Source organism: Lissotriton vulgaris, chromosome 7 (genome assembly GCF_964263255.1).
Source record: "Lissotriton vulgaris chromosome 7, aLisVul1.2, whole genome shotgun sequence".
NCBI lineage: Eukaryota > Metazoa > Chordata > Amphibia > Caudata > Salamandridae > Lissotriton > Lissotriton vulgaris.
In genome coordinates this window covers 1,306,916,507-1,306,935,767 of record NC_141695.1, presented here as the reverse complement: position 1 = coordinate 1,306,935,767, position 19,261 = coordinate 1,306,916,507, and the positions used below count along the sequence as shown (strand labels likewise).

Here is a 19,261-nt window from a genome sequence, read left to right as displayed (position 1 = left end):
TCAACTTTATCTACTCAGCTTTAGACACATACCACTTACCTGGTATCAGTAGATTGCCAAAGCAGTATCCAGCAGTGCCTGCGATCACATAAGCACCACGGCCTGTTGACTGGACGTCCCTTATTCTGCCACCTGTACCAGTGGTGGCACCACTGAATGGAGCTACACCTGTATTGGAGGAGAAAGACATGATGTCACTTAAAGGTGTGCTGTACTCTTAGATAAATTGCCTCTTGACAATAATTTTTCCTATAGGACACAATGCATATCAAACAAAAAGGCAGTGAAAAAGAGAAACACAAAAAGTAATAGTACAAGACACAAAAAGGAACTATGCAGATCATCATGTGCATTGGATAGATATCAAAAAGCTGAAGACTCATGCAAAAGAGCCAATCTGAGCAAAGGATCAGTAAAATACACAAAGTTAGAGGGGCATACAAGAATAACAGATTGTGAGGAAAAGACTCAAGCAGGAAAGATTACCCAGAAAGGTAAATTAAATATGCAAAATGCCATATATGCCTAGAATTGAGTTATACCATGGCCAACTGGGAAAGAGACAAATGGTTAATAAAGGAAGTGTGCAAAAACCCATGCAAACCTGTAGAGTGGTGCAAGAAAACAGAGCCATGCAAGTTAGGTGCGAGAAATCAGTAAATACAAAAAACTCTGTGCACGAAGAGAGCTGGACAAATACCAAATGGTAGAAAAGGGAGCATTCCTGAACCTGACCGACAAAGTAGAGCAGTGCAAGGAAGGGGAAAATGCTAAATAAATATGTGCTGGTGCTGCTGTGAAAGAGTAGGTAGTGAAAAAAGGGGAGCAGCGGATGTAGTAGGGCGTTAAAATGCAGCAATGCATAAGAACATATGTGCAGACATAAGAGTGCAGTGCAGGCGAAGAGTTGTGCAGTAAATGCATGCAGTGCGAGCCAAGAGCTGTGCAGCAAGTGCATACAGTGCAAGAGAAGGCACATTCATACCTTCCTACAGCAATAAGATCAGGAGAGAAACAGGCAGGGTCAAAAAGGGGAGCAGCCTTCAACTTCCCACTATGTACATAACGGTGTTAGAGCAGCTTTTCAGAGAGAAAAAGAAGAACTAAAATTAAGTATTACAATGTATGCTTTACAAATCAGGTCCGTGTCTCCGAAAGAATGCCACATAAGATGCACCTTGTGAAAAAACTGCCTTGGACCGATCCAATGCAGAGTGAAAAGTGCCTTTGTAAGATGATTTCACAGAGCAAGTGCAAAACGAAGGGGAAAGCAACAGGACCCTATCACATTTCACAGGCTTTAGAATGAAGAGGCACCCCTGAAAACCTGCGAGTTACGGAGCTCTGAAGGACCCCTCACCACATTCAGCTTCAGGACACCATCATCTTGTGGTCTGCCACTGGTGGAGATGTAAGATATTGGGGGGGGGGGGGGGGTGCAGAGCAAGGGGAACAGATTAAGGCTCAAGACTTTAAGTGGAGAAAGCAAGAGAACCAAGCGTTGATAGCAGTGACAGTCATGAAGCAGCGACAAAGGAAAGGCAGAGACAGAGCAAAACAGTATGACACAGGAAAACCAGCAGGCACATGAGATGAGTTAAAGACAGGTGACAGATTACAAAATGGGGAACTAGGTGATTCTCAGTACCCCCCCCCCCTCAACTGAATTAGAACAGAGAGGCAGTTTCAAGAGTCAAATGAGAGGACGTGGGCACATTGTATTACCACTGATGGCATTGCACAAACCGAGACGAGAGCCTACATTCTTGGCCAGATTAATTGAAACAGTCTGAAATAAGGTATGGTCACACATGTAGGAACCAATACTAAGATTTAAAAACAGTGCCCAATTTGAAGACTATTGAGTGCCAGAGCCCAAAGTGGTGCCTAAAAGTACTTGGCTGGTGCTATTAAACCTCATGGCACTGAATACCAAGGCAGAGTAGTCCTGAATCCATATCATGACTCTTTAATCCACTACCAGACACTTCCTACCCCTTTATTCCACTTTTTTAAGTTCCTACTTTATTCCCTTAGTGATGGGTTTTCAGTCTCTCATCCTTCTCCTTTCCAGTTTGCATCTTGTTTTCCTATCTTGCTCTCAGGAAATGTCTGATGAGGGGAAAATCAGTTCCGCACCAAAAAATGAGTAGCTAATGGTACTACAACAATTTTCATAGTTACGTCACTTAAGTCACAGGGACGATTAAAAATTCAAGCATTGCACATGGAACATGTGATGCAAATTGGCCACACCCATTTAGCAGCAGCATGATACGAGAGCAGTATGTGGAGTAGTTTTGGGTAATTCTGAAGTGCGGGGGAAACAAATATTTGAATATGATCAATCAATATACTAGGTGTTGCCATTTCCACACATTATTGTTTGCGCACTGTATAGTTTTATCATTAAAACCATATGTCTGTACAAATTTAATGGCAATTTCAATTTAAAATGTGTGGTCTGTGATGACAGTGCGCTACCACACCATACATAATAAACTTCACGCCACTTCACTCTGCACCCCTCCAGCCCACTGCACTCTACTCTTCTCTACTCCACTACACTCTATGTCCCACTACATAGTTTTAGAAAAAACCCAGCATGTAGGCCTCTTTTAAAAAAGCAAAACCGTGACCCTAACTCCCTAAAAAAACTATTGCTCTATATCCATTTTGCTGATCCCTGCATACATTCTTGAGAAACATCTCAAAACACTCATTGAGGAACACAAGCTGCTATATACCTCTCAATTTGGCTTCTGTAGCTGCCATAGTACTGAAACAGCCTTATTCTCAGCAGTCGGAAGTATTAGAGCACTGGTCGATGTTGGTCAGGCTGCAGCACTGATCCTTTTGGATCTGCCCGCAGCTTTGTTCACAATTTCCCTGGCCTCACCTATCTCCTAGCCCAGCTAGGTATCAAGGAGAAAGCACTGAATCGTTTGAAGTCCTTTTTAAGTGACAGAACTCAAATAGTAACTTCTAGTCAGTTCAAATCAAGTCCATTTGTTCTCCCATGTACAGTGCCTCAGGGATCTGTCCTAATTCCTAAATTATTAAATTTATATATATCCCTTTTAGCTGTAATGCTTTGGTCCTTAGGCCTACTGGCCCTCTCCTATGCTAATATCACAGATGATGGACATCCAATCGCCGTAAACTTTTGACTGCATGAAGGCAATTTCCATCTGGATGAGGTATAACTGTCTGAAATTAAAGTTATTTTTTGGAGGTTAAACCTCAATCTGCAACAGCAATTGGTGGCCAGATGTACTGAGAACTCTGCTGTTACCTACCAAAAAGACAAAAAACGTGGTGTTGTTGTTGGGGGCGTGGCTAGCAGCCGATCATGGCGGCCGCTTAGCTGAGGAGTTCCAGGAGCGAGGCGATCTCCCACATCAATCCTGCACACTAATCCGTCACTGAATACACTCCGAAGGGGCGAACAGGGTCGAGGAGCGAGCGGTGCCCTGCAGAGTAAACGCGCAAACCGGCCGACACCGGGAAACGCGAAAATTGGATTCCGTCGAGGCGAGGCCTAGAAGAGGCGGCAAGCAGCGGACTGTCCCTCAGGAGTGCCCGGGCGGAAGTGAGGAGAAGACTGGGAGCAGGCGCTGGAAGTGTTGCTGAAATCGAAACGGGGGGCAAAGCTGGTGACGGAAGGAGCCATAACAACATCGGCCACCAACCTGAGAGTACCGGAGGGAGTGACGCATCACGGAGATCGGTGAGCAAGCTGGAGACAGCAATAACGCTCGGAACTCCCGGAAGACAGGAGAGAGCGAGACGCGACCCGCACGGCGAGAAGCATAAGAGTGCAGCAGTATTGGGGCCCCCACCCTCCCGGTGCTGTGGAGAAGACACTGGAGAGGTAGGGAGAGGCACGAACAAAGACACACGGGCGGACTGAGGCGGTGGGGGTCTGTATCTACCTGAGCCCACGAGTGACGGGGCAATTCGCCCAAATCGCGTTCGGCCATTAACTAGACCCTCTAGTACTCTTGACTCCAGGTGACACTGTATTGAGCGGGAGCGTCACGCAGGTCGGAACTGGGAGGTACTGCCATGCCCGAGGAGAGATATAATGCAGGAGGGTGGAGACTGACCGAATGAACAGTGATCACACCCGTGATGAGGTCGAGGCCACGGGACAGTTAGCTCCGCCTGCAATACACCATCACATCACCTCGTGGAGGAGCCCGGAGGGGAAGAGTAAGGGCAGATAGTGACCAGTGCCCTGGGCAGGCAGCTGCTGATTGCCAGGAAGACGCTGCAAGTAGCATACCCACGCGCAGGCACGGGGGCACAGGAGAAGATTGGCGAGAGTGTCACCGACGAACTACCATCTCGAGGGGTGATGCGTTCCTAGAAAGCACGGCACATATCCCACAGTGCCGATTCATTCCACGCCTTGCACTGGCGAGCAAAGGCCCTCAAACGTCCCGGAGGCTGCGATCGGAGAGGAGAAGGAGCGACTCACAGGAGGAACCTAGGGACGCGGCAACCGCACAGCGAGGGTGTGAGGTGGCCACAAGAACGACTATGGCGGGCAGGGGATCCAAACATAATTCAACGCAGGCCAAACTAGACAAGTTCGCCTACGAAAAGACCAACCCTCCTCAGGCGGAACCTCGCATCTCGACGGGGAAGACACAGGAAGGGGAAGGGATGAAAAAGTCGACACTAGAAGACGTGATGCGTGCACTGACACAGGTGCAAACCACGGTGGGATCTACGGCTACAGAGGTCACCCTGATCAGAGCAGACCTCCAAAAAATGAATGAGAGAGTGAAGCAAGTGGAGGTGGTGACGAAATCCCTGGTGGAAGACGTATCCGAGCTGCAAGTGGCAATGGAGAAGATGGTGGTCGAGAACAAATCCCTCAGAGAAAAGATGGGTGATCAGGAAGGGCGCTCGAGGAGAAACAACGTCCGAATACTGTGAATTCTGGAATCGGAAGGTAAAGGGGCAATGGATCTCTACGTGGAAGAACTGATTAAGACACAGTTAAACCCGAAGGGCCTCTCGCACTTCTTCTCGGTGGAGAGGGCCCATGGGGGAACCCGGTGGGAAGCCAAAGCCAGGCTAGACTTTTCAATTTCCGCGACCGGGATACTATTTTACAGGCAGCGAGGGTCTCTCCGGCCATTCAAATCCAGAATTCCACGATCGCCTTCTTTCCGGATTACACTGCCGAAGTGGCCCGTAGGAGAAGAACTTTCCTAGATGTTAAGAGGGTGCTGCGGGCTAAAGAACTGCCCTACTCGATGCTGTTCTCGGCGCGCCTTAGGGTGGTAGCAGAGGACAAGGTTTGGTTTTTTGAAACGCCGGAAATGGCTCAGGACAGGTTGGAGGGATAGAGGCCTGCAGGAAAGGCTCACCGCTCGAACAAAAACACTCGAAACCGCCGGGACCATAGGTAAACGGGATCACAAATGTCCGGAAGGGGGGGGAGTGACTAGGTCACCAACGCCCGACCTCCAGGGAGCAGAAGGAGGAGTGGAAGCTTGATGTTTCGGTGTTTGGACACTATGCTGTAAACCAAAGAACTCTGCAAAACGGACACGCTTGGACACTGGCCTGGGGAGCTCGGAGGAGGGCAGGGAGGTCGCCTGCTCCGGAGGACATTCCACCCCAGCGCGCAAGTACACTGTTCAAGGGATGGGTTAAGCACTCTGCTATGTTGGGGAGGCGGGCGGTTGAAGGCCCGTTAAGCAGGGAGGCAGGGAGGGGGGAGGAAGGAAGGGTTTGTTTAGAGGTTGCTGAAGTTCCACGAATGAGGTCAAACTAAGTATCAGGCCACGGAGACGGTTTTGACCGAGTACTTGCCGGAGGTACCCCCTGAACTGAGATCCGACGCACAATGTCACAGATGTAAGCCAGACAATGCAAGACTCCCAAATACAGACATCTGAGGTGGGGCTGCTGAGATCACGAGTGGTGCCTCTCCGGCTCATATCATGGAATGTGAGGGGATTAGGAGATCAGATAAAGAGAGGGCTGGTAATGAATGCAGTAAGGAGGAAGGGGCCGGATCTGGTACTCCCCCAGGAGCCGCATCTCACAGGGGATACAACCAAGGCCCTTGACAGAAAAGGTTACAAAATGGCGGTACATTCAGAGTTTACCACAGGTTCTAGGGGCACGGGCATATTAGTTAGGAAATCAGCACATTTCATCACGCTAAGCACTAAGATAGACGCACAGGGCTGCTTCGCAGATAAACAGGGGCAGTGGGAAGGGAGGCTCCTAAATGTAGTGTCAGTGTATATACCCCCGGCATTGCACTCGGTCATGTTTCTGGCACTGGGTGAATTCTTACTGGACCTACCTGGGGTGACATAATACTAGGAGGGGACTTTAATGCAGCAGTAGACTCCCTAGTGGATAGGTTCCCAGACTGACCCAAGCGGGGGGCACTTCACAGATGCAGAGATTTTTGACCGCAATGGGGCTAATCGACATATGGAGATGCACACACCGTGCCGCGAGGCAGTACACTTACCACTACACAACAGCCTGTCACGGATCGACTATTTCTTAGCGCTAGGAGGGGGGATACAATACGTGGGCACTGTTGATATACACCCTAGGGGCATATCGGATCACTTCTTGGTTACATTCACATTGTCTATGCAAGAGAAATCACGTAGGAGAATCTACCCAATGCACGCGTCATATCTTAAGGTTCCTAAGGTGCGGAAGGCACTCAAGACGACTACGTCACACTATTTTGCGGAGAACACTGAATCTATACAGTCCCCCGCTATTTTGTGGGAGGCATACAAGACGGTGCTGAGAGGACAGGCCATAACATCCATAACGGGTCATAAAAGAGAGAGACGGCGTGAGTTGTCCGAGTTGGAACTGGCCCTACACGCCGCAAATAGGACGCATGATACGAGTCCTACGCTGGAAACATCCCAGGCCCTGCTCCTAAAGCAACAGCAATATAGGGAACATGTAAAGCAACAGACAATGACCCAGTTAACAGAGACGGCCCACAGAATATATGACGTAGGGGATAAGGCAGGGAAACTGCTGGCCTGGCTAGACACGAGGGGGGGTGGAGCCAGAGGGATACAGTGCATTTGTGACAAACAGGGCCAGATACACACGAGCCCCGAGGAGATAGTGGAGACCCTAGCTGAGTATTTTGAGGGAGTGTACACCCCAGGCACTGCAGTGTCAGCAGAGATGGCGTGCGCAGCGCTGGAATACATCCCACATCAGACACTTACGCCAGAAGCTGCGACGGAGCTAGAGGCGGACATCACAGAAGAGGAAATACAGAGGGCGATACATGCCATCAAGCTGGGAAAGGCATCAGGACCAAATGGTATCCCGATAGAATGGTACCAGACCGTTTCGGAGAGCCTCAGTGGACCACTGTTGGCTATGTACAAAGACAGCTTGGATAGGGCCGAACTTCCGTTGGATCAACGGAAGGCGACCATCGTCGCCATCCCCAAACCAGGGAAACAGCTGGAAGAATGTACATCATATCGCCCTATTTCCCTTCTCAACGCTGAGGTTAAAATCTTGGCTAAGCTCCTTGCCACCCGGCTGATGGCGCATCTCCCGCAACTCATACACCCCGACCAGTCAGGCTTCATGCCACACAGGAATACTGCCCTCAACCTGCGCAGGGTACACAGTGTGCTGGCTCGAGCAGACACATTATTGGAAAATGCAGTTGTACTGGCGCTAGACGCAAAAATGGCGTTCGACATGGTGGAGTGGCAGTATCTGTTCGAGGTCCTGGTACACATGGGAATTGGCCCTAAATTTGTGGCCTGGGTCCGTCTACTATACACAGAGCCTGTAGCACAGGTGGTGGCAAATGGCCATATCTCTCGAACATTCCAACTAAGGCGGGGAACACGTCAGGGTTGTCCCCTGTCACCACTGCTCTTTGCGATCGCAATAGAACCATTAGCGAATCGGATACGTTCCACCTCACTGCTGAAGGGGATTACCTGGTCGGAGGGATGGGAAGACCGCCTGTCTCTGTACGCAGATGATATGCTGATGTATCTGACGGAACAAGAACGGAGTATTCCGGCGCTGCTGTCGTTATGCGACGAGCAAGGGAAGAGATAGGGGTACACTTTGAACTGGAGTAAGTCGGAACTATAGGTGTTGCATGGCTCGACTCCCACACTGGGCGGCACATGCTCCCTAAAAGTGGCGGGGACCTCGTTTAAATACTTAGGCGTCCATGTGACGAAGGATCCGGCTGAGTTCTTCCAGAAGAACCTCGCACCGCCGTTGGAGCGATTGAAGCAGGACGTTAAGTTCTGGGCGGCGCTGCCACTGACATTGCTAGGCAGAGCGGCATTGTACAAGATGATGTCCTTGCCCCGATTCTTATATATCCTAGAAAATACCCCATACCCAGTAGACGTAAGATACTTTAGGAGGGTGTTGGCGTCCATAGCCGGCCTCATGTGGAACAACCGCCCGGCACGAATAGCCCAGGCCAAACTGCATAGGGGGTGGTACGATGGTGGGATTGCGTTGCCAAACCTGCAACTCTACCACTGGGCCGACCAACTGAAGCCCATCAACCAGTGGCTGCATGTACCTCAGGAAGACCCAGCGTATAAGGCGGACAGAGATCAGCTGGGTACTAATAACTTACCGGCTCCTCTCTACGACCAACGAAAAATGCGCCCACTCACGGGGCCCACCAAGCTTACGGTAACACTGTGGCATACCGCACAAGCAAAACTGGGATGGAAAGGGAAAATTACGCAACTTACTCTGTTGTGGGACACGCGCGCGATGGGCAACCTGAGGTGTAGTAAAGGGTTCGCACTGTGGGACACCATTGGTCTGTCTACAGTGGGGGATTTGTGGGAAAAAGACACTGTGATCCCATTTGACCAATTGCGGCAGAGGTACGAGCTGGGGCCCACAGAACTGTTTAGATACATACAGGTACGCCACGCGCTGTTATCAGTCATTCCAAGTGGCACGAAAATTCCGGAGGCATCACCCCTCGAGGACCGCCTCCTTACGGACTATATGCAGGAAAGGGCAACGTCACTCACGTATCGCAAACTGATCAATAACCTTATGGATCCAACGCTAAAGCTGAGGGACAAATGGGTGGAAGATCTAGGCGAAATGGATGAATCCGAATGGAACGAGGCTTTGGCGTCACCCAAGGAGGCTGGCGTTTCGGCAAGATTTCGGCTTATACAGCTCAAAATCTTACATAGGGTGTACTACACAAGGACGCTGCTCCACAGGATACAAAGGGCGCAAACTCCGTATTGCCTTCGCGTTGTTCACACACTATTTGGGAATGCTGTATCATTCAGGAGTTCTGGAGACAAATCATGCGTACCATGTCTCAAGCATTGGGGCTATTCCCGATTCCCGAACCACGGAAATGCCTGCTCAACATATGGGGGCCCAATGATCTTACGCGACACGGACAGCAGTGGTCCATGATAGGGATGATGATAGCTAAACGCGACATAGCGCAGAAATGGGGAGCGGCAGATGCCCCGACACTGACACAATGGTGCTCCAACATGGACAGGGTTATGATCATAGAGAGAACAGTATACACAAGTAGAGCATGCCCACGTAAATGGAACAAGATCTGGACCCATGGAACATGTACAGGGGGGACATATGTGAACCGCTGGAAGAGGAAGACATATTGACATCGGATGAAGAGGGCGGGGACGACTAGGGAGGGAGGTGGGGGAGGGAATGATGGAAACCAGAGGGGATACCTAGGTCTAAGAAAGGGAAGGGAAGGGGAGGGGAGGAGGGTTGGGAGGTACTTACTGGTTGTCTTGTAGAATCACCCTACTGAGTATGGCAAACGCTGTTGGGCACCTTGAGTGGTCGTAGATCTACATACACAAAATGAACGCCTGGTGACTGGAAACGGACTGGGGGTGGTACACACATTTCAGGTAGATTGAATGACCGAAAGTGGCAACTTCATGTTAATGTTGTTTATTGTTATACAATAAAATAAGACCTGTCAATATTCGCACGCTGAGCACGAACAACCGGCACATGTAAATGTTTGACGCCGCCGCACCTCCGGGGTGGCGGCATACAGGCTGTGTAATCAAATACATAATGTGTATATACGATAAGGTGGCGGCCGGCCCCAGAGGTTGTAGGCCAGAAGCTGTGTGCTGTTCGCAAATGGTCAATAAAGGTCTTTTTAAAAAAAAAAACGTGGTGTTATTGTGAAAGAATCAATCATCCAGGATTCATAAAGCTCGGCTAATCACCCAATAGCGTATCCTTTGACCTGCAGGTAAACCAAATTGTTTCAGCATGCTTTAATATGGTCACGATACTTCAGAAAATGTTCCCTTATATCCCTGTGGAAACTGTTGGTGCCTTGATTCCATTAAGTATGAACTACAGTAACAATCTCTATCTAGAGAAAGAGAGGGAGGTCCCCTACTAGTCCAATCGGGGAAAGGGGAAAGTACATGAAACAAAAAAGTCCCTAAAGACAGTAATGTTCTGTTAGGATGTGAGAGTCTATCGAACAATGCTGGTAGTCAATAATTATGGACTACCAGCATTGTTGAATAGACTCTCACATCCTTAGAGAACGTTATTGTCTTTAGGGACTTTTTTGTTTCACGATCTTGATCTAAACATCAACAAATCTTCCCTCAATAAGCTTCAAATTGTCCAGAATGCCGAAGTGAGGCTGTGTTAGCTAAGCTTTATTCACTTCCATTTAGGAAACAAATTATATTAGGCATATAAGGAGATGGACAGTCCACCGCGCAGCGGACGCGCGGTTCCCGCGCCGGAGTCGCGCCTGAGTCCAACCCGTCTGCGCCCGTCAGCACTGAGGAAGCACGAGGGGCCAGGGAGGCCGGTGCCACACATACTCAGGCCTCAGTAAGTCCTCTGTATACCCCGTACGAGCTACAAGCATTAAGACCACTCTGGCAGCCTTGCCATCATATGTTCCCCCCAGAGAAGCTCCTCTATACTTTTGAGTGTCGATGTACTAGGATAGAAAGTCTTTCCACCACCTCAGACCCCTTAAAAAAGCAGCCCATGCCTAATAAGCGAGAACCCTCCTCAGTCAGGAAGGATACTATGTTTCTTATTAATGCACGGTCTCTTGTTAAGAACAATATCGCGTTCAGGGTCTTTATCCCTGAAAGAAAGCCTTCTTGGGCTTTTATCACGGAAACCTGGGCGTCCGAATTTACAGGACCCGAGCTTGTTAATACCATTCCGGAGGGTTATGCCCTGGCAAGAATAGATAAGAGTGGGTCGTAGGGGGGGTGGTTTAGGCATACTGTATAAAAACTCACTAAAATGCCGGACCGAGTTCCTCCCCTCCCCTCTGGACTCTTTCCAGGCCATGTATTTCTCCCTTAATCCTTCTCCTTCTGTTTCTTTCTCTGGTCTCCTGATCTACAGGACTCCTGGCTCTAGGTCTGCCTTTCGTCATGAGCTATTGAAAATCTTGGAACCATACATTGACAGACCTAACATGACCATTTGGGAGACTTCAATTTCCATTTGGACAATTTGAACTCTGGCGATACTTCTCTTTTGCTAGACTCCTTGGCATCCTGTGGACTGTTGCAAGCAGTGGGAAGCCCCACCCACTCAGCCGGGCACACTCTGGATGGAGTGTTTACCAACGACTCAAGGCTAGTAATAGGCTCCCCCCTCCCCTTGTCATGGTCAGACCACATGGCCGTCCCACTTGAATTCACATCTCAACATCCCTCTGTGTCCCTGTCGGACCCTAGTAAGTGGGAACTGAAAAGGAATTGTAGGGGAATTAACAACGACACACTTGCACCTTTGATGTCCAGTCTCAGGCCCCCCATAATGATGGACACCGACACAGCTGCTCTTGATCTCTCTAGCACCATTGAGAGGGCTCCGGTCAAACAGCACTATTCTGCCAGAAAAAGACCATCTGCTCCTTGGTATTCGGACTCCCTCAGACTATTATGGCAGGGCTGTAAGAAACAAGAGAGACGTTGGTGGTCTCACCTTGATCCGAAGGAAAAAGGAAAGAAAAACACAAAACTCTCCTTAAGGGGTACAAATCAGCGGTGATGGTAGAAAAGAAGGCCCATTTTACTAAGCTGACGACCTCTCTTAGTTGCTCTAGGGAACTCTTTAAAATCATAGATTCCCTGTCCGTCCTCCAGTCACCAGATCCCATAGTGGCGTCCCAGGAGCTGTGTGATCAGATCTCCACCTTCTTCCATACTAAGATAGTGGATATTCACTCAGCTCTGGAAATCCTAAATCTAGACCTAGAGGTCTCAACTTCTCTGGTGGCTTTGTTAGCTGAAGGCCAGTACAATGATGCCGGTTTCAACTTCTCCAATTTCCCCCTCCTCAACTATGAACAAACAACTGAATTTGCTCCTGGATAAACTTAAATCTGGATCTCCTCTGGACCCGTGCCCCTTGAAGATCCTTAAAGAGTGCAGGGAGGTACTGTTGCCCCCTCTTATGGAGGTGATCAATCTTGCAATCTCTAAAGGCATCTTTCCTGCCCCATGGAAAATGGCGATAGTTAAACCGCTTCTAAAAAAGGCTACTTTAGATCCCGGGATTTAAAGAATTTTCGCCCCATTTCCCTGCTCCCTGCCCCCGCCAAGATGCTAGAGGGTCATCTAAACCACCATTTGAGTACCTTCCTGGATAACACCAGCCGGCTGGATTCTTCTCAGCATGGCTTCCGGAGGGCACATAGTACTGAATCCGCCCTCACAGTGGTCATCAACAACATCCGCGCTAAGGTCGACAGTGGCGAGACTACCCTTCTGATCCTTGTCGACCTGACAGCAGTGTTCGATACCCTGTCCCCCTCCATCATGGTGGCTCGCCTTAGAGAGATGGGAGTGGGTGGACCAGCACTGAGCCTCCAGACTTCCTTTCTTAACCAACGAAAACAGAGGGTTAAGTTGGGCGACTTCCTTTCTCCCATCAAGCCTGTGCAATGAGGGGTCCCTCAGGGCTCGTCCCTGAGCCCCACTCTTTTTAATATCTACGTGGCCCCGCTCGCCAGGCTTGTAAGATCGTTTGGGCTGGAAGTGTTATCATACGCCAACGACACCCAGATCATGGTCTCCGTTTCGCAATCGGTGAGTGGCACCGCCCTCAATTTCAGGAACTGCATGGAAGCTGTTTTGTAATGGATGATTAAGAATTTTCTGAAATTAAACGGGGAGAAAAACGAAGTCCTTATCTTCGGGGGCAAACAGGAGATCTGGTCCACCGATTGGTGGCCCTCCACCCTTGGAGCCTGCCCTCTGCCCTCCCATTCTGCCCGCAACCTTGGGGTTATCTTAGACACCATGCTCTCCTTCGACAAACAAGTTAGTAGGACGGTGTCAACATGCTGTGGTGTGATTAGAATCTTGAGGAAGATTACACACTATCTTACCCCTGAAGCTTGAAAACAGGTCACGGTCGCCCTCGTATCCTCAAGGCTGGACTACTGCAATGCACTGTACCTAGGCATGAACAAAAAGCTGGTTCATCGCCTACAAACTGTGCATAATGCAGCTGCCAGGTCTGTTGTCGACGCCCCGAGACGTTCTTCAGGCTCTCTTATTAGGAAAAACCTGCACTGGCTTCCTATTCAGTCCAGGATAAATTTCAAGATTCTATGTTTCACCCATACTGCTCAGTATGGGTCGGGAGCAGAAGACATTAAGTCCCTTGTGTCCTTCTATGCTCCCAGTAGGGCCTTACGCTTGGCCAATAAGAATTCTTTGTCTGTTCCGCAAGTTGTCAAAGCCAGATGGGGAGGGAAGGCTTTCTCCTCCCTCGCTCCTAGATTGTGGAACATGCTTCCTGCTGAGCTTAAAGGACAAACATCGCTTTTGCTTTTCTGCAAGGCATTAAAAACCTGGCTTTTCTTAGAAGCTTATCCATAGTCGGCGCACGCCTTACACCTACAGCAGTGGTACCATCTTTTATGCGCCTTGACGCCCTTGGGCATAGTTGCGCGATACAAATCCTTATTCATTCATTCATTCATTCCTATTTAAATCTCTGTGCATTTCACATAATGCCTTACAAATGTTGGGGCTGAAGGCCATCATCCATTGGTATTTGCTGACCAGGCCCCTCACTTGGCTAAACACAGTCTGGTGGTGATTCCAAAATTTCGAAAAGCAAGGTGGGGAGGTGATCCTTTTCAGGGGTCACAGCCAAGCTGTGGAAAGCCCTTCCCTGACATCTTACAAGCCTGGAAAAATTACATGGTCTTTAGAAAGGCCCTTAAAACTTGGCCTTTTACCTCATAGTGTACCAGGCTCTGTTAGTTCCCCAGGGTGTTGACTGGATCTTAAGCGCAGGTGGATTAATGGCTTAAGTGCCTTGACGCCTTTGGGTATATGTGCGCTTCATATATTTGTTTTCATTTCATTCTAGTCTATACCACTCTTATGACAATGAAGTCTAACGCACTCTATTGTACTCCACTCTTTGCCACTGTGATCTACACCACTCCACTCAATTCTGCAGGACTCGACTCTACAGCAGTACACTGTAAACCAATGCACTCTTCTTTGCACCACTTCATTTAAGATACTCTATGCTGCACCATTACACTCTACTCTGAAGTAATCTACTCTATGCCACTGCACTCTAAGCCACTCTACTCTGCGCCACTCCACGCCACTGCAATCACTGGTGCACCACTCTATGCCATTGCTCTCTACTCTGCATCACTCTACGGCCCTCTATGGCAATTAACTGTTCACCACTCCACTCTACACGACTGCACTCTAAGCCAATCCACTCTAATCTGCTCTGTACCACTGCATCCTACAACACTGCACTCTACACCACTGTACCCTACCCACCACTCCACTCTGAAACTATCTACTCTATGCCACTGTACTCTATTCCACCCTACTCTACTTTGTCAAACCAATCTACTCTGCGTCACTACACTCTACTCTGCACCATTGCATTCTACTCTTAACTACTGCACTCAATGCCAATGCACTCTACGCCAAACTACTTTGCACCACTCCACTATATTCTACTGTGCACCACTGCACTCTTTGCCACTCTACTGTGCAGCACTGCAGTCTACGCCACTACACTCTACAATACTCTAACCTACTGCACTGTACGTCATTCTACGCTACACCATCACAATCTATGCTACTGAACTCTAATCTACACTGTACCACTGCACTATGCAATACCCTACTCTACAGCACTGCACTCTACTTGCACCATTTCTCTACCCTGCAACTTCAATCTACTAAACATGACCTAATCCACTCTGTACCACTCCACACTATACCACTGCACTGTACGCCATTGCAATTAATGATGCGTCACGCCACTCGAACTTATGGCAGTTTACTAAACACCAATGCACTCTACACCAGTTTACTCTACGCCACTATATTTTACTCTGCAACACTACACTGTACGGGGCCAGGAGTGCTCCGTGCGGGGCAAGGCGGATACTGGAGAGGAAGCTGACCCTAGACAAAACCATTCTGTTGGAACGAGTGTCTGTTCCAGGAGGGTGCTCTTAAAGTGGACGCAGAGGACTGCACCTGCCGAACTGGCATTGAATGGACACGCATACACTGAATATACTAATGATTGCTACTATGTTTGGGTCACGACGTACTTGAGAACGCTGTGATGGGAGGGAGAAGGCGAGTCCATATTTCCCCCCTTACGTTTCTCCTCTATCTTTCATCTTCACAGGATCCAGATAGGAGGGATCAGGACAGCATTGTTAACTACAGGGACCTTCGAGGGTTCCGAGGACCATCACATGACTACGTCACGTGAACCCGTCCCCAACGAGGAGAATCCAGAGGCGCCTTGATAGGCAGCGTGTCCCGTGACAAAGGCAGAATTGTATGGAGAATGAGGAAGGAATCCACACCCAACCTGGTTAGAAGTCGCAAACTGAGGAAGAGAGCCTCGGCGCGTCCAGAACAGAAACCCGACCTGCAGAACATAATTCCACGCGAACCGAGCAAAAGAGGGAGCTGGACCCATCAAGCACCACAGACTAGCCCACCATGCTTCAGGAGGAGCGTGGCTGTCTGAGGTTTTCGTGTTATGTTTCAGAGGGGCCCTGGTGAGACGGGCGGTTCCTCTGTGTAACAGGGAGGGGGTTGAGTGCTCCTGGAAAGTGCATACGGAAGGTAAGCTTTTTGTGTAAACCTTTTGCATGGCGCCCGCGTAAAACACTAAAAAACGACACTGGTGGTGGAGACAGGTGGCTCTCGTACATACCCTCACTTCTTTTCCCTACACTTGTGAGACACAGGGACAAAGTCCTCATAAGTTCCCATTTCATTCTCCCGAGAAACACTATGAGACGTACCCAGGAAGAAAGAAACCAAGACAAACAGTTCTTTATCAAAGAGAACCAGAATAAACTAACTGATTCCCTAAAGAACATTCAATAAACATTGAAAACCCGAACCAAAGCAAAGTGTTCTTTCTCCAAAGTGCAACAGTGTATCAATACCCTTGTTATATTTTTAAGTTGATGGTATGTTTTATATTACATACATAGTTATTGTATGGTGTATATGATTTGCATAAACTGTAACAATATTTTGTATTATTGAATGTACTGCTGTATAGTATTTAAAAAGGATCTCTGTGGGGTGTTCTCAAATTGTAATTATGGCTAAAAAGAAACACTTATTTATTGCACTGTTGAAGTATTGGGGTCTCGACACGCACTGTGCTTCATTTTTTACAGTGGGAAGTGACTGTGTCATCTCTTAAGTGCCTCTAGAAAGCTTGTGTAAGGCTATATTCCGTAGGAGCAGAATTTTAACAGTTTCTTTTAACAGGTTTACATCCACAAATTGCATGCAAAGTTTTTCAACCTGTTTGAAGAGACAGTGCAAGAGCTGTCTAGGCAAGACCTAAAAAGGATGGGGTGGGGGTGCAGTGTAAAAAAAGTCATTCAGCAAAAAAGGAAGAGAAATAGAGAGGAAAATGGCAGGAAGAATGATAAAATAACCTAAAAAGAAAAATGTAAGACGTGGAGTTAAAAGAGGACATAGGACTGCAACGCAAGAGAGTTCTGAAAATACAACATTGCATAAGAAAGGAAGGAATCCTGCAGGTCAGGGTGACACTAAAATCATTACAAGAAAGGAATGAGTGTAGATAAAGAGAAGATGCTGATGATTGCTCACCCGTTGGGAAGTTGTGTGTCTCAGCTGTGAAGATGACATGACGGGTTGACTTCTGCTGCTCGAAGTGGCTGGCTTTAGATGGGTCTGTAGGGTACAAGGATAACACTTCCCTTCCTTGAATCCCACTGGAAAAAACCCAAAAATAAGAATTTGATCCAGCTTTTCACTGGCAGCTCCTTTAATGAATGGACTAAGAAAGGATTAAATAGATCAGTTAAACAATGTGCAAGTAGAAGAATGTTGAAGTTTGCATACAAGGAGCAAGCACAAGTAGGAATGCCCTAGTCTATGCATGAAAACAAAAAAAGTGGGACTATTTATACAGGGATAGCACGATATTTTGGAGAACAGTATAATCTGTACAGGTAGAGTGAATACAGAAATTTCAGATTGAGACATGCATATAAAAATAGTGGATAGCAGAAAGGAATGTGGCCATCGTGAGATTGGGAATGTTGAGCCTGTAAAATGAAAAGGAACAAGATCAATATTGCAAGAGACTATATGGCAGGAAACCTCTTCGCTAAAATCATGTACCACTGCCCTCCTTCTAATGGAATCACTCTCCATAGTTACCAGAAACATACAGTAGAGAGCAAAAGTGCAAATTGAAATGTGATTGTTTCTTATATGAAGCTGGCTCTTCATGTGACATATCTATAACCTGATATACTGTGTAGAGTCTCCAGGGTTTCCCTTATGAGTCGACATGGGCTTGCTATAGCAATCCCAAGGTGCTTTGTTAGGGGAAGTGTGGTCGAGCAGCCTTAGGCTTAACCGAGAAGAGTGCAAGACATCTCCAGATACACGTAATATATATATATATATATATATATATATATATATATATATATATATGTCTGTTTGTCCTTTATGCATTACTACACCATTCATCCGATCGCCATGAAACTTTGGGAAGTTGTTGAGTACACTCCTGCAAAGGTTTCTGGCAAAAAAAAAAAATGTGTTAAATATCGGCCCCCCGGCCACCCAGGGCACTCAATCTCCAATACTGAACGTTTACAGTTTCCGGTGCGACTCGCTTTTGCAATAACCATCAACAAAGCACAAGGACAATCGCTGCAAGTGTGTGGACTAGATTTGGAGAATCCGTGCTCCTCACATAGACAACTGTATGTGGCCAGCTCACGCGTCGGAAAACCTTCTGATTTATTCGTGTACACACCAGACGGAAAAACAAAAAAAAAACGTGTATCCACAAGCACTCAAATAAATAAACAGAATTAAAACACTTTAAAATGTTTTCCATATTAAAATGAATAAGTTTCAATAAAAATGACACAATGTAAATTGAATATTATCATACCAAGTTTCCTTACATTTCCTTTCTTCTGAGATCGCAGCAACGCGCGACGGGTAAGCTAGTCTATATATATAAAAACGAAAGTATGTCTGTTTGTCCTTTATGCATTACTACACCATTCATCTGATCGCCATGAAACTTTGGGAAGTTGTTGAGTACACTCCCGCAAAGGTTTCTGTCAAATTATTATTATTTTTTTTGTTTTAAATCGGCCCTCCAGGGCCCTCATAATCTTTCGAATACTGAAATAGACAGCGAATTTGCGAGCATCGTCGACAGTTATGACCCCCAACCGGAAATCGGTTGGTCAATCTACATTAGAAGCACGAAAGAAAAAGGCATTACGAGCTTCAGAAACAGACTAGCAACGGGAAGCAGGATTAGAAGCTGTTCGAATACAAACTGCTCAAGCCCGTAATTCTCAAACGAACGAGCAAAGAGAATCAAGATTGGAAGCTGATCGAGTACGCACTGCTCAAGCCCGTTCTCCTAAAAGGAACAAGCAACGAGAATCAAGATTGGAAACCGATCGATTACGCTCTGCTCAAGCCCGCTCGAATGAAACAGCAGAGCAACGAGAATCAAGATTGGAAAACGATCAATTACGCACTGCTCAAGCCCGCTTGAATGAAATAGGAGAGCAACCAGAATCAAGATTGGAAGCCAATCGAGGACGCACTGCTCAAGCCACACTTAGAAATGTTTTCAAAAATAAAATGAATACGTTTCAATAACAATGACA

General features: G+C 47.6%; 1 protein-coding gene across 1 annotated transcript in view; it reads right to left on the bottom strand.

The window, feature by feature from the left end:
- Positions 1-19,261, bottom strand: part of PFAS (phosphoribosylformylglycinamidine synthase) — a 371,702-nt gene that overhangs the window by 230,983 nt on the left and 121,458 nt on the right. Inside the window, exons 8-9 of the mRNA XM_086931905.1 lie at positions 17,196-17,320; positions 40-168 (exon numbers count right to left, since the gene is read on the bottom strand). Coding sequence (XP_086788031.1) covers positions 40-168; positions 17,196-17,320 — 254 coding nt within the window. The remainder of the gene's footprint in view (positions 1-39; positions 169-17,195; positions 17,321-19,261) is intronic.